We start from the raw sequence: 16,357 nt of genomic DNA, 5'->3' as shown, positions 1-16,357 counted from the left end.
ATAGCATGGCTGACGAGTGCTGTAGGTCCACACCCAGGATCCAAACCTGGGCCACAGAAGCAGAGTGTGCTGAACTTAACCACTACACCACAGGGCCGGCCCCTCAATGTGATTTTTTAAATTATTGCTTCATAGATAATCTGCAGCATTTTCTTTTTTATAGTGGCAAATAAAATTACGGTATATATTCCATTGACAGCATCTTAGATTGAATGAAATACAATATGTATTGTATTTTCTGTATTTTAGAAAATACATATGACTTTGTAGGCATGTTTCCCCCAAGGTTCAACTGGGAAAAGTTTTCATGAGGCCACTCCATTCAATGAACATTCGAGCCTCCAGTGATCAGATAAAATCTACAATGAATAATTTATGTGTTAAAACCGACAGCTGACAAGTAACAACTTTATAAAAACTTGTGCATTTATGAGGGTTTATTTCTCAAATTTTTCAAATTACTATTGAATGTTGAACATGTATTTCCTATTTTGAACTTAATGTAAGACATAAGCATATATAAAAATCATGTGCATTTCTAAGCACTTATGATATACTTAAAAGATTTTCATATTTTAGTGTTTGAAATTCATCAAAGGTTTAAAAGGCCTAGGACATATGAAAATGACTAAACTGTATAAGAACTTTGAGAAGTTATAGAAGAAACACCAATAAAACCTTATAGAAGAAATGAAATTAACTAAGAGACCAAAATGAAATGTTATGACAAAGACAGGCAAAGAACACTGGGGAAAAAGAACAATTAACAATGACGAAAAGAATAAAATGTCATCACACTAACAAAATGTGACTCGTCAGTAAGGTATAATCTACACTAACTGCATAGTAAAGAATCACTCAGCATTGCAGTGTAAATGATTGGGCACACGAGTTAGAGACATCAAGTAAACACACCAATATTTTACTAATAATTATTGACACCTACTGGTTATGAGAATGTTACACCAGGTACATCAGGTTTAATCATATAGTCCTCTCTCCATTTCTTAGCCTTTCTCTTTCTTCTGTATTTTCTCACAGAGGAGTTTTAGCCGATGTGGAAGTTGGGAGAAGGGAAGGAGGCAGGAAGGAATAGAGAAAGCCATCCTTTCAACCCACTGGTGACTGTTGCCTGTCCTTCACCCTCCCGTCCTAGATTGCTGGGCCTCCAACATGACTTCACTGAGGAACTCTGAGAACTGTGGTTACCTGCTCTTTCCTCCACCATCCCACACTTCCTTCTCTTCCTGGATCAGGAATATGGAGTCTGGAAGTACACACGCACTCTGCTCTTCCTGGGCACCATAACTCGCTGCTCCTGCCAACTCAAAGGCCAACTCGCCTGCCCACTGATCATTACAGAGTTGTCCACTCCCAGCAAAGAGGGCAATATAGCTCTTTTTTCTATTGTATACTTTAGGGAATGAGTTTAAAACTTGACAACTTTGCATCACTATAAAATAAAAAGGGAAATTCGCTTAAAACTGTAGCAAACACTGAACATAGAAAGAAAACAAAAACTTTTGACTTTCACAATCATTGTTGTATAAAGATCTACAGGAGAAGGAAGAGGTGATGACTAAGAAAAATACAGTGCTTTCGTGGCTATGAGGTTACAAAGATGTTATTGCCAATTTGTAATTATGCTGTTATTTTGGCTATGAGTTTACAAAAATGTAATTGTCAATTTATAATTATACTATTATTATTCACTGGAATAATTTTCCACTGACTTCCAGGTTCCGTGTTCTTTTTAAGTTTTCAAGTCTTATGATTTTATGAACTTTTCTGGTAGAATGGAAAGGGCAAGATGAATGCCAGATCAAATTCATTTCGGTGAGATTAAGACTAAAATTTATGTAAGCAATAAAATTATCTTTAAGAGGACATTGACTGATTGTGTGATGATATGGGTTGCTTTTTCCTACAAAGTATTTTCCAGAAAGCCTTCTGAAAACTCTTGTGACACAATGGATACAAAATAGGATTGACAACGGAATTGAACCACTGAAGCCAAAATGTGATTTCATACACAGTTGTTTCAGGACGCTGACCTGGGGGATAAATTGAACGAACAATTGTGAACAGAGAATAGGGAGCCCAGCAAATGACAAAAACACCTAAGAGAATGGCCAGTGACTTGGCTAATTTCCTGGCTCTGAGCAGTTCAAGATGTTCCCTTCGGTGAAGAACTAGGGAATCTGATTGGGAGAGGGAACCCGTTTTGGAAGCATTTATGCTGCTATTCTTCTGAGTTCTTAAAGAAAACGGGAGACTGCTCTGTCTCTTGGAACGAAAGGATGCCGCTGCTTCCTCCCCTTCCTTCGGTTCAGGAAGAGACGTTCTTGAAAACAGTCTAGAACTGAATGAGCGTCCCCAGTTACTGGAAGAGACGGAAGCAGTGAGTCCAGCACCGCTTTGCCACCTGCTTAGATTACTACGCTTCCATAGTCTCCAGTAAATATATATATTGAAATAAGCCACTGAGAAGACAGGAAGGAGGAATTCCAAGAATGACATGATGGCAAGGATATACCATTCTGAAAAGAATCCAGGTTCACAATCTTTCTCCTCATTCTTCCAAGACTCTGAAACTAGAATTATTGGCCCATGCACTAAAAAGGCCAACACCCAGACAGCCACCATCAGAGCCACGATCTTCAAGATCCCAGTGTGTTGAGCTCTGTAAGATATCTAAAAGAGACCAAATAAATTATTTTCAAGATAATGAACATGTGTTGACTGTACAAACCATACAATAAGCCCTCAGGAATTTCGACCATATGTAAGAGGTGGGGATGTTTAACTGGACCTGGGTAACATGATGTGGGCCAGGACAGAGGGTTCAATTTCAGTGGAGCCTGGGCCAAGATGTAGACCTTCTTGGTGCTTTTCAAGGGGAAGACTGTAACCTTCAAGGTTAAACCTCTGACACTATAGAAAATGTCAAGGTCAATATCTAAAATAAGAAAGCAATTTTTCCTAGACCACGGACACTAATCTGAACTATTAAGCAACCGAAACTGGGTGCGCCTTTTCACAGTGTTTCTTAATCTGCTGGCTGGATCATGAGCAGCATTTTTTTTTTAATGAAATGGAATAGTCAATGTCAGAATGCATCGCACATCGCAAATGTATATATTGTTTGATGAAACTTTTGCTTTGGGAGTATAGATATACATAGAAAGAAACACGTATACTGAATCACAGTGTAAAAAGCATTTCTCACTGTAGTCACAGTCAAAAAAGTTTTAAAGCCACTGGCTTTTCTGATTCCAATATTCAGGAAGAATCTACTCTGTAGTTTATGCTGAGACTTCAAGGTGAGGTCAAAAAGAGAACGAAGAACTCTTACATTACTCCCGGAAGATGAAACACAAAAAGAAAGAAGTTTAAACCAACTATGGAGAGATACCACAGTGTTATTGAACATTACCAAATCCTTTCTTTCTATAAATGTTTCCACCAGACAAAAATGGTGCAAAGCCAGCCACTTTGAGAGAGGTGGCTATGGCGAGTGCCACAGTCTTTTTTAAGAGTGAAGAATGTTCTAGGTCTGCTTGGTCACAAGGATAGTCTTCTATAAGGGAAAATGAAGTTTTATAAGTGAGGATTGCTCTCGTATCACACGACCCATGATCTTTGATAGATCCTGAAATCTTTAAGACTATCTTCAATAAGAAATCTAAAGATGCCCAAGACCAACCACCCTATATGCAGGACAAGTGTATAAACTAAGAATTTTTTAAGGGGACCTGGAACAGACAACCTCTCTGAACCTCTTTTTGATCAACAAGGTTCCTTCCAGCTCAGATGTTCCATATTTCTCTGATTTCCTTACTTGAGGGAAAGGAAATGATCTACCCATGAAATGGAATATGCCTCCTTTTTTACCATCTCTCATGTACTATTTTCTCTGTGAGTTTTTAAGTCTTGCTCTAGAGTGCTTTCTCATTTTTATTAAAAGGGTGTAACATTACCCAGCACTCTCTTTCTTTGATGGATTGTACATAATGGGAAGGGCTCACCAATTGGCTAGAGGTTGGTTTAGAAAAACTAAGTTATTTTTAAAACTTCAGGGAAATGGATTTTTTTTTCAAAATTACTGGTATTTCTGAGGCTAAGCTAAAATGCATATGGTGCTGACCACAAGCTTCCCTATACAATAAGCTTTTTTGCCTTCTGCTTCTCATACCATTAATTAATACATCTCTTGCACTAAATCTAATTATTATGAAGATGGTAACAATACCCAGATGGTCATAAAACTGCATTTAGTTTTTTAATTGTTCTGTTCAATCTTTGTAATGACATGATGCAATATGCTGAAAAGTGATCTCTTTTCTATTATGCATAAGGTCAAATGGGATGATGGACATCCAAGGGAATTGAGAAGATGATGCCAATCTCTTCTTCTCTGGGTAGCACTTTTGACAGATAGACAGCTCAAGCATCGCTTGCATCCAGGCCCAGGACCAGGCCAGTTGGAGTGGCCTCCCTGAAATCAATCAGTGGCCCAGGTCCCACCCACTACAGAATATGTCTATGGTTCAGGATATTGCCTCTTACCTTGCTTCCTTCCCTGCCCCAATAAGATATCCAAACATTCTGTCAATCAAGTTTCTTTTGTGAGACAGAGCAGGTCCTGGAACTTGCTGGTGTTAAAAATGACATGAGATTGCAGAGCCATTCTATGTGCCTGGTGTGGGTAGAATTGTGTCCTCCAAAAAGATACGTTGAAGTCCTAATACCTAGTACCTATGAATGTGACCTCATTTGCAAATAAAGTCTTTGCAGATGTAATCAAGGTAAGATGAGGTCATATTCAATTAGAGTGAGCCCTAATCCAATATGACTGGTGTCCTTATGAGAAAAGACAGAGACACACAGGGAGAACACCATGTGACGATGGAGGCAGAGACTGGAGTGATGCATGGCTGCAATACCAGAAGCTGAGAGAAAAGCATGGAACAGAACCCCCTAAAGTCCTCAGAGAGAGCAGGCCCCTGTCTACACCTTGATTTTGGACTTCTAGCCTCCAGAACTGAAATGTATTCAAATTTCTGTTGTTTTAATCCACCCCATTTGTGGTACTTTGTACAGCAGTCCTAGGAAACTAGCTAGTCCTCCCTCAACAATATTTTTCATCCTCTTGATTTTACTGTCAAACTTCTTCCATCATCTTCAGGTGAAAAAATCCTCTCCACTTACTATCTTAATTCTGAGAACATTTCAATTCCCTTCTCTCCAGCTATGCTGTTCTGCTTTCCCCTTCCCACTTTTGCTTCAGCCACGTGGAATTTACCTGTCCAGAAAACTTGTCTAAACACTGTAGTCATGCACTGCCAGCTGCACTGAGCCTTCCTTTTCCAAATTATTGTCAGATTTCTATTTCCCAGGCCCAGCCCACCACCCTGCCCTATCACACTCTCCTCTGCTTTCAGCTACAGCAAGAGCCCAGCTTCCCCAGGACCACCTCCTCCGAGCTCCGGGTCTTCGAAGGCTTCCTTCTGGCTTACACAGCTCTGTTGGACCTCTTAGCCAGCAGAGCTGCGAGTGCAGCCCGAGTGCCCCCTTCGAGCACTCATGCACTCGTGTGGAGCGCTTCTCACACACTTAACTCTGTGCTAGGTACTGGGGACCTGGGATCCAGCTGACACAGCTCTCATCAACTCTGCAGCCTGCATTGCCGGGGAAATTCCTCAGGACAAGACCAGGCAATAAACCCACCCATTTTCTCCCTGGACATCACTCCTCATCTCTCTGCAATTCCTAAGCACTTTTTCTAACTGGGCAAGCTGTCTCTTACCTTCCCAGAAACCTCAGGTAGACGCAAGAGCTTGGACATTCAGTGAAGGAAGTCCTGGGAACATCCAGTGGAGATTAAAAAGAAATATTAACCCAGAAAGAAAGGAAAATTTTAAAGGATAAATGGGAAAGATTATGAATTAGAGCACTGTTTTTCAAACATTTTGACTGTGACCTAAAGTAAGAAATACCTTTTACAGGTATACAGACAAAAGTATTCATAAAACAATACTTATCTTTATTATGTGCATGGTACTCTGATATTTTATACTTTAATTTTTTTATTCTATTCTATTATGCTCCTTTCTATGTTTTTTTATGAAAAAAAAAAGCAACTGGTCACAAATTCTGATTTCATGGCTCAATAATGGGTCAAGACCTACAGTTTGAAAAACATGAGATTATAAGCATCTGAATTGCTAATCCAAACTGATCTGTACTCTCTCCATAGTTTGTCCAGTATGAACTACAGTGGACTCTGGTGCCAATGAAGCATCCAATGCCAAGTGGTGGAGATGGCTGGCTGTCCTGCTACATCCATTCTCCCCTTCTTCCTGGCTATATGGTGGCTCAGCTAAAGACCACATTTCCCAGCTTCCCTCGTGGCAAGGTGGGACCATGTGACTAAGTTTCACCAATAAAATGTGAGTAGGAATCATGGTGTGATTCTGCACTACTTGGTTAAAAGAAAATCCCTTGCCCTGGACTTCCCCCCTTTGCCCTTCCAGTCTAAAACTTGGAGTGATAACAACCTGACTTTAACCTTGCAGATGAGGATAATGACCTAGAGCAGAGGTCAGCAAACTACTGTCCATGGAACTAATGTGGCCTGCATGGCTGGATGAATAAAGTTTTATTAGAACACAATGAAGTTCTTTTTTTTTTTTTCAGCCTGGAGTGAGAAATACCATTTTAGTATAAGCATTTCTTTCTTTTTATTTTTTGCAGGGAAGGATTCACCCTGCGCTAACATCTGTTGCCAAACTTCGTCTTTTTTTTTTCCTCTCCCCAAAGCCCCACTGCATGGTTGTATACCCTAGTTGTAAGTCCTTCTAGTTCTTCTATGTGAACCGCCACCACAGCATGGCAACTGACAGGTGGTGTGGTTCCACTACCAGGAAGAGAATCCAGGCTGCTGAAGCAGTGAGAGCACTGAACTTGAGCCACTAGACAATCAGGGCTGGCTCGCTTTTGTTTTTTTTAACAAATTATCTATGGCTGTTTTTGTGCTATAACAGCAGATTTAAGCATTTGCAATTGAGACCATAAGCCCTGCAAAGCCAAAAATATTTACTATCTGGCCCCTGATAGTAAAAGTTTGCTGATCTCTGCCCTAGAGGATGCAGAACCACCCCGTTAGCTTGGGTCCCTGGATGAGTTCCTGGAGCACAGCCTTCCACCTTTCCTGGACTGTTCTTTGAGAGAAAAATAAACTTCTATCTTGTTTGAGCCTCGGCATTTTGGAGTCTCTTTGTTACAGCAGTTTATCCTTGCCTTATCTAATATATCCTCCCAATCCTGTCTGCCTCCAGGCAGCACAGCCCTCCCAGGCCAGAGCTGTCACCATCCTCTCGCAACTCCAGCACTGCACTTAGTCCGTTGTACTGGACCCATTTGTTTATGGATCTGTCTCCACATCAGACTATTGTGCTCCTCAAAAATGGAAACTCTGCTGATTCATTCCTGTATCTTAGCACTTAGCAAAATCTCTATGACACAGAAGTCTCCCAAAGATTTGGGTCCCTGGGACTCAGAGGTGAAGGAAGTTTGCCATCTAGATCTCAAGAATTTCAGATCACTGCCCCATATATCTACGGCCCCTTTTCACCCTTATCCTTACTTACATCAACCTGGCTTTTTCTTTTGTTCTAATGTTGATAAATTTAGCTTGCGTCGGAATTGTCACTAACTTGTTGAGAGGCTATTCCAAATCTTGGGTAAGTTCAGACTTTCTTGGAGTAGGTCCTAAACTCGTACGGGGACTTGATTTTTCTGGTTGGTCACGCCGTATAACCTGTATCTTCCCTGTATATTGTCTTTTCCTTTGGCCATTCAAAATTGATTTTCTCATGGCATTCAAAAGTCTGGGAGTCTTTCTACTTGCCCACCAAGTTTCATCCTGAGGAAAAAATTCAGGTCTCAATTTGTCTGAGGAGTGGAACTGATAAACCCACTGTGAACCTCACGTATATCCGACCTATTACAGACTCAGTGCACCACTTCTGACAACTTTCCTTGGATTTTCTCTGACGCCTTCCCATTTTAGTGGCACATAGGGGAGTGACTTATCCAAATTACACACAGAAAATGCTCACTAAGGGCCAATAAGAACTTTGTGCCAGATAACAAAAGGATAATCAGGATCCTCTAAGGTTTGTTGATAAAACAACAAATTATACTTAAAAAAATTTTTGCTTGAAGACCCAAAATCTACAAGTACATTATCTTCTAAGGAAGATAAATTAATGTTTTGACTTACAGCATTCGAGACTGACTGGTATCGATCATAGCTGATGAGCACAATGTTATACACAGATGCTGTGCACAAAACATAGTCAATAACAAGCCAAAATGCACAGATTTTATTCCCAAAGTTCCAGTCAAACATCGTGTGAGGGATGTACAAAGGAATGGAGATCACACCTGTACAGAGAAAAATTAAGGGTAAAAAAATAGCACATATTAATGAATACCAAGAGGTATAGGTACACAAAACAATGATGTATCTGAAGTGATCACAAATGGCCTGATTATAATTTAGATATTCATGATATTTCATCAACAAACTCAGGATTCCCTACACACTTTTTAAATACCATTTTTATGATAGCTGTCATGAACATAGTACCTTCAATGGCTCTTTATTACTTTCCAAATTAAGTTCAAGTCCCAACCTGTATTTCCAGCCATATACAGCACAAATCATCTTTATGTTCATGATCCAACCCAAACAGGATGGGCCATCCTTCCCCAAATACATCCCACATTTTCACTTCTCTTTGCCTTTGCCAACGTCATTCTTTCTTTCTAGAATGTCCTCCCCTCTTCTACAGAAAGGTTTATTTACTTCCTTCTCACTCTGCACTCAGCTCAAAAAATGACTTCCTCCTTGTCATCTTTCTTGGAACTTCCTTGGCAGAAGTCACCCCTCTGTCACCTGCACTCTCCTGGCACTTTTCTCCTCTCTCCCTCTCTCATGTACAAACACATTCTACTTGATACCTTCATCATCTTTTAACTTGTGTCTCCTGAGGACTGGGACCACGTTGTAAGTCAATCTTTGTATTTCTCACAACATCTAGAGTTGACCAATGGCTTGCACCTTCAACTTAAATAAATTCATAACAGCTGATATGTATTGTGCAATTACCATATGCCCGGTGTTGTGCTATGCACGTTACATATTTGTCGTTAGTGCTGTCAAGTGGATTCCAACTCCCAGCGACCCTGTGTACAGCAGAGCAGAACCCTACCCTTTTTGGGCCATCTTCTCACCTTCCAGCACTATAGCAGAAAATGCTCTGCTGCTGTTCATAGGGTTTTCATGGCCAATTTTTTCAGAAGTGGGTGGGCAGGTCCTTCTTCCTAGTCTGTCTTAGTCGGGGAGCTCCAGGGAAACCTGTCCATCATGGGTGACCCTGCTCATATTTGAAATGCTGGAGGCATTTCTTTTAGCATCACAACAACACACAGCTGCCACAGTACGACAGCCCACAGACGAGTCGTGTGGTTCCCTGACCAGAAACGAACCCCAGGCCGGGGCAGCGAATCTTAAACACTAGACCACCAAGGCTGGCCACATTATACTCAATTGTAAAATGCATCACATATCTCATCTCATTTGACCTCATAGAAACTTTGTGAGGTAGGGACCATGCTGAGTTAGCAGATAAAGAACCCAAAGCTCAAAAAGGAGACATAATTAGTCCAAGGTCCACTCGGCTAGTAAGTGAAAGATTGGATTTGAAACCAGACAATGTGATTTCAGAACTCCTGACTTTAATAACCACTACCCTTCACTGAATGAGCAAATACATAAGTGATTTAGCTCAGCACAGAAACTGCTTAACTGTGAAAAACAACTAAATGGGGCACGTTTCCTTCAGCTTTGCAGGAGTTTTTAATTGTATTGACATTTCAGACAGGTGGCACTACTCACTGAGAACATAATCTATTAAGTGGAAGCTTAAATGAAATCTTATTTTGTCGAGTATCTTTGTATTTTATCAGGCACTTGTCAGGAATTCCCAATTTTCATATGACAACCAAGTTAGTCTATCATGAAGAACAATAATAAAGGTAAAAGAAAGGGAAAGGAAGGACGGAGGGAACCCTGCATTCTCCCCACACCTGACGACATGAGGATTTAATGGTGTGGCTTGAGGACCAGCGAAAGGGAATGCAGAACTTAGTATCTAGGCTTACATACAAACACAAGAGGCAAGTCACCATAGAGACGATGTGGTCAGTTCTTACATGCAGTTCAAATTGCCTACTTGTTTTATGTTTCAATTTTTTTTTCTTTTTTTTGGTGAGGAAGATTAGCCCTGGGCTAACATCCACGCCCAACTTCCTCTACTTTATATGTGGGACACCTGCCTCAGCATGGCTTCATAAGCAGTGCACAAGTCCACACCTGGGATCTGAACCTGCGAACCCTGGGCCGTTGAAGTGGATCACATGAGCCAAACCACTACACTACTGAGCTGGCCCCTCAATTTTATTTTTAATAATAAGTAAGATTTCTTATGGTGCCCTCCATCTCAAAGTTGCATGCGCGCATGTGTGCACACCCCCAGTATAAAATAGGCCTGAGATAAATCAAAGTATCTTAAACACAGACACATTTATTATATTTTGGCTGAGATTTGTGGCTTCCAAAGTTCCCAATATGAGTATTTTTCCACACACACACTCATTTCCTCCACAGAATGAGAAATGAGAGTGCAATGACAATAATCATTTGCATTATGGACACCACTGACTTAAAGGTTAAAGGGAGGGAAGAGAGTAAAATCATCTTTCCCAGTTACTTTCTGAATTAGACGAAAAAGGAAGGGTGTCTTTGAAACCTTAAGAGCTGCTTAAAATAGCAGTTAGCTTAAAACAGGCTCTAGTCTATCCCTTGGGCTTTAACGAAACCCTCCTGTCGCCTTGTGCTCTACATGACATATTAGTACAAACGTCATGCTCAGTTTTTCTGTCTTGAGTGGTAGAGATGTTTGTCGCTCATTCCAAAGGAGTTTCAAAAACCACGCATCTGAAATATTTCTAGGCTATACCCACACCTAGGTGTTTCTACAACTTCCACCCTGGAGTCATGCTTCTGGAGCAAAGGGACTTGATGAGTAAAACTAAGAGCCAGTTCCTTGAAAAGAACAATAAGCCTTTGGCAGGACTGATCAAGGAGGGGAAAACCTGAGAGAAAACAGACTATATTAAAAGGTAGTGAAGGGAAAAAAAGGAGGCGAAGGAACAGGGGGAGGAGAGAAAGAAGGGAAGGAGGAAGAGAAGCGCCCTGTGAGAGCCTAGGCAACTTGCCCACCCCAGCCCGACCCCTACCTCTCGGGTCTCACCTCTTGCTACTCCCTCCACTCCTCATTCACTCCACTCCAGTCCCTCCAGCCTCAAATACACCACCCACCCTCCCCCCTCAGATCCTTGCCTTTGTTCCTGGGCATAAAATGCTCTTCCCCCAGAAAGTGCCTTATGTTTGCTCAAATGAATCTTTCTCAGTGAGCCTCATCCCCAAAGTTTAAAATTGCAACCGCCACCTCCAACACACTTCCTCTCCCTCATCTCTGCTATGTTTTTCTCAATAGCAACAATCACTTTCTAAAATACCATGTAATTTTGTTTATTTTTATTGTTTATTGTCTCTCTCCCCTCCCCTGCTCCCAGTAGAAAGAGAAGCACCATGAGGGCTGGGATTTTTGTCTGTACTGCCATATCCCCAGCACCTCAAAGAGTGCCTGGTTCAGAATAAACCATTGTTGGATGAATGAATAGTTGAGGACACGGAAACCCAGCTTGCTTTAAAATTGCCACCAGTCTGGTAAAAATTGCCACCAGTCTGGTATCACCTCTTCTTTCTGAAGCCCCACCAGGAAGTTGTACCTTCCATGATAAAATGGCAATCAAAAGGTGGGGAGAGCTAAAAGTCCCAGTGAATTCTTTGGGCCAAGAGAGGGATGTGTGGATGACAGTGAGTGTATAGAGAATGTATAGAGAATGTTTGTGTCCCCCCAAAATTCATATGTTGAAGTCCTAACCCTCAGTGTGGCTGTATTTGGAGATAGTGCCTATAAGGAGGTAACTAAGTTAAAAGAGGTCATAAGGATGGGGCCCTGATCCAATAGAATTAGTGTCCTTATAAGAAGAGACACCAGAGAGCTCACTGGCTCTCTCTCTCTCCATGCACACTCAGAGGAAAGGCCATGTGAGAACTCAGCAAGAAGGCGGCCATCTACAAACCAGGGAGAGGGCCCTTCCCAGGAACCAAATCATCCAGCACCTTGATCTGGGACTTCCCAGCCTCCAGAACTGTGAGAAAGTAAATTGCTGTTGTTTAAATCACCCAGTCAGTGGTATTTTATTGTGGCAACCTGAGCTGACTAATACAAAGGGAAAGAGAAAAGTCCTGAACTGGGTCATGCAGGTACTAAAGATAAACGTTGCCATCCTGAAAACGTGGTTCAGGCTCTGTCGGCAGCAACCATCTTCAGCCCTTGGAGATCCTGTCTGGACCCTCTATCACAAGGTCATGTAGGCCATAAATGCCCACACAGCATGTGGATGTGAAGAAGGTACCCAGAGATGGAAACATTGGTCACATAATACCAATTTTATAGATATCAATATAGATATAGACAGTATATTTTTTTCCTGAAATGTGTACAAATCAGATATTAGGTGGCTCTGGAATTTTTCCTCAATTTTTGCTTTTCAACACTAAATTCATCCCGGGAAGCTACTCAGGTGCCACAAATCTAGATTCTCTACAAGAGGCCAGTTCTGAAACCTGTGAGAAGAGGGCATTTGGCCAGAAAGCCCACAGTACGGAGCACATGTGATGCTCCTATCTGCCCGGCCATCATCACGTGGTTCTGGACCTCTAGGTCTCATGATCTCAAATATTGAGAATCGCTGGCTTACGGCTACAGAAAACCTCTCATGAGCTCTGCTCTGGCCCACCACCACCACCAGGAGGTCTCCAGCCTCAGAGGTGGAAGGGACACTTCCGAGCATGGCAAAGGAGAAAGAAAACTGTTGACGCAAAACTCAGACCTTCTTACAAAAAACTCTCAGAGACCGTCATAATTCCTGTGTTGTTGTGGTAAATATTGTGTTAAATAAGTGGTCCTCTGGATGAAGCTGGCAGGGGGCAGGGGAAATGTGAAGGATGAGACTGGCAGATTAACAGGGATCCTGACCTGTGTCTGACTGCCCTTATCTGGAGCAAACTCGTTTCTTTTCCCATCGACCTGTGATGAAGGGGGACCACCAGGACTCCTGAATAACGACATCTACAGGGCCATTTCTCAAAGATGAGCCACATCTGTATGTTGTGGTGCTGAAGCCCATGATGATGTGGCTGCCATGATGCTGACATCGGGCCATACATGGAAACAATTCATTCTTATCTGGAACCATCCTGGTTCAAGAGCTTCAGGCCTCAGGCTCTCTCAGTTGGATAGTTTTACCCCATAACTCCCTACCACCAGGTATTCAGGGCCTCACTCTCTTTGGTTAGTCAAAATACATGATCGACTTTAAGTGCTGAGTGTCATGTAAAAGTTGTACAGTTCTGTGAAGAAGAAGGAGAGGGATAAGCATGTTATCAGCAGAATAGTCTCAACGTTCACATAAATGTACTCATATGTTTATATGTGTTTATGTGAGCTCAGAGAATGATGTGGGAAGATGTACATCGAGTTGTTAATGTTGGTTACCTGGAGGGGTAGCGTTGAGGAGAGAGATGGGAAGATTGTTGCTTTTTTAAATACTTCTATATTGGTTAGCTGCCTTTATCTGTGACCCTGTAATTTCTATACCATGACTCCAATGCTGTGACTTCTATGCTGGACTCATTCTCTCCAGCTAGAAGTTTCCTTTCCTCCAGAACTTTTTATCAATGCAACATCAAAAGCATAAGCTGCCCTCCCAAAATGCTCCCTATTTCTATTAATAGTGCCATACTTTACTTAGTCCCCAGAACCCAAACTCTAACTCATCTTTTCTCTCTCTCCCGCCCAACTCCACTCTTGCAGCTCTACCTCCCGAACTTCCTTTCCACCCTCACCCTAGCTCAGAGCCTTACTACATGACTTCTGCTTCCATTGCTGCAGGATTGTCTCTGAAACAATGTTCCTGCTCCTCCCACCTACTACATCACTTCTGACGTCTCTAAGGTAAAGCTTCTATCCATCCAATCACTCGCCTACATTAAAAATCTTTAAGTCTCCACATTGCCTGCTGAATAAACTCCAAGCCATACTCACACTAGTATTCAAGGGCCTTCATGATATAGATTCTCACCACTCCAACTCCATCCCCGACTGTTCCCATACAACCACCTGCACACCAGCCAGCCTGGAGCTCACACTTGGGAAGACATGCACAATGATTTTCTACCACTATGTCTTTGCTGATTCTCGCAATACTCCTCTCCTCTCAATCTCTGCCTATGGAAATTCTACCCATCCTTGGAAGTTCATTTCAGATGCCAGAACCCACTAACCAAACATGCTTTCTCCCTCCTCTGAGTGCCATAGCATTTGGTAGGTCTGTGTGGGTTCTCACATCACTTTATTCTGTTACAGTCACTTGTGAACTTCTCTCACCCACTCTGCTATATTGGAACTTTATTGAAGAAAGAGATTAACCTAGTCTTCCATATATCTCCTCATTATCTAATCATACTTGAGTACCTAACAAGACTTACATTACACATGGTAGGTACTCCACTAACATTTGTGATTTTGGTTTGAGTTGACACATATCTGTAGAGAAATCAAAAGAGAAGGGGACTAACATTTGTTGAGCAACCATTGTGTTCCAGGCAATAAACTAAGTATTATATGAGTTTCGTTTCATTTTAACATAAATGCAAGCATTTATGTAGCTATAGACAATGACAGATTAAATTATACTAGAAGCTCCTATAAAACAATATCATCAGCTGACATATCTGCACATTTACTTATTATGATAAGCATTCTTTAAAAAAAGATGATCATGAAGCAGTAAAAATTACAAAGTATATGTTTTCAAAGAAAGACTAATTTGATTTCTATGATCTCTTACAATCATATAATGCTATGATACCATATTATATGCAAGGTAGTTTAGTGTTGGGTGTATTTTACAATATTCTGTAGCATATCATAAAATAATACTATTCACCATACTGTTTAATTGACCTGAATATCCCATTTTCTGATTGTGCTGGTTGCCAGCATATATATCATTTCCTACTACCCCAACACTGTGATACCAAGGAAACTATGCTTACTTAAAGAGAAATACTTATAGACCCTAACATACAAGCAAAATAGCTCCAGAAACAAATAATGCTTAGACTAAAACAACTTTAGAATATCCTAGACTGATTTTTAGTCTATAAAAAGAAAGCAAATTGTTTTCAGATGAAAATTCCCCTACAAACCTGATTTCTATATATATAACATTCCCCTAAAGTGCCATATGGCCTCCCCTGAACTTTTTGTTCTTAATCATCCCCAACTGCATATAGTCCCTTGAAATAACAAAAGCTCATTTTAAGGTTTTAGAAATAAATTATAATTGCAAAAGATTATCTTAAGTAAAGATGTGTAACTTACCAACAAAGAAGTCAGAAATGGCCAAGTTAAGAAAAAAATAATTACTTCGGTGTCTAAGGTTTTTGTCCACCACGAAAGCTAAAATGACCACAGCATTTCCTAGCATTATAGCAAAAGCTAATAAGCTCATAAAAAATGCCAAAGTGATGCGAGTGCTTAGTGGCAAAATAATTGTGCTATTAGTAGCTGACATCACATCAAATGATGAAGAAGCTCAATATAGCAAATTAATCCAGCAAGAAAATTCTGACAAGTATGTTTTCCAATTGGATACCTAAAATATATAGTCTCCTACTCATGACATTTTTCAAAGTCTAATGCTTATCTCATAGGACTTCCTGATTCTTGATAAAGCAAACTTGTGGTAACAGTTTCTCTTTAACTGATACTGACAAAGTAATTCCAAAATACAGTGAAATGCTTTATCTTAAACATTTTAATGTGATTTATCCATCTCCCATTAATAGAGCAATATTATATAATATATATAAAATATAATTGATACATTGTACAGTTGTGTGCTGAGCACTGCTTAAAGACAAGGATGAGTTCCGAGAAATGCATCATTGAGCAATTTCTTCATTGTGAGAACATTATAGCGCGTACTAAAGAGGAACAAAACTTGCAATCCTAAAATATGTCTCTTTAACATGAGGACTATTTTAAGCTGATTATTTCTAAGAAACAAAAGACTCAGAAAGTTTCTC

At 40.7% G+C, this 16,357-nt stretch overlaps 1 protein-coding gene across 1 annotated transcript; it reads right to left on the bottom strand.

Annotated features, from left to right (window-relative positions):
• Nucleotides 1-949: 949 nt before the first annotated feature.
• On the bottom strand, nt 950-15,908 carry HRH4 (histamine receptor H4). Its single transcript, XM_058556559.1, has 3 exons — nt 15,651-15,908; nt 8,288-8,451; nt 950-2,694 (listed from the first exon to the last, which is right to left on the bottom strand). The coding sequence occupies exons 1-3, from the start codon at nt 15,841-15,843 to the stop codon at nt 1,879-1,881; spliced, it is 1,173 nt and encodes a 390-aa protein (XP_058412542.1). The 5' UTR covers nt 15,844-15,908; the 3' UTR covers nt 950-1,878.
• Nucleotides 15,909-16,357: the final 449 nt, after the last annotated feature.

The sequence above is a fragment of the Diceros bicornis genome, chromosome 16, assembly GCF_020826845.1.
Source record: "Diceros bicornis minor isolate mBicDic1 chromosome 16, mDicBic1.mat.cur, whole genome shotgun sequence".
Classification (NCBI taxonomy): Eukaryota; Metazoa; Chordata; class Mammalia; order Perissodactyla; family Rhinocerotidae; genus Diceros; species Diceros bicornis.
The sequence above is the reverse complement of the archived record's forward strand: the minus strand, read 5'-3'. Positions and strand labels throughout refer to the sequence as shown.

What these genes read in the sequence shown, in the direction of transcription:
- HRH4 (XM_058556559.1), bottom strand. Translation starts at nt 15,843, where the DNA reads ATGTCAGCTACTAATAGCACAATTATTTTGCCACTAAGCACTCGCATC. An exon ending in CATTTCTGACTTCTTTGTTG is followed by an intron (nt 8,452 to 15,650) that starts GTAAGTTACACA and finishes TTCTCTGTACAG; the next exon opens with GTGTGATCTCCATTCCTTTG. An exon ending in ACCAGTCAGTCTCGAATGCT is followed by an intron (nt 2,695 to 8,287) that starts GTAAGTCAAAAC and finishes GGTCTCTTTTAG; the next exon opens with ATATCTTACAGAGCTCAACA.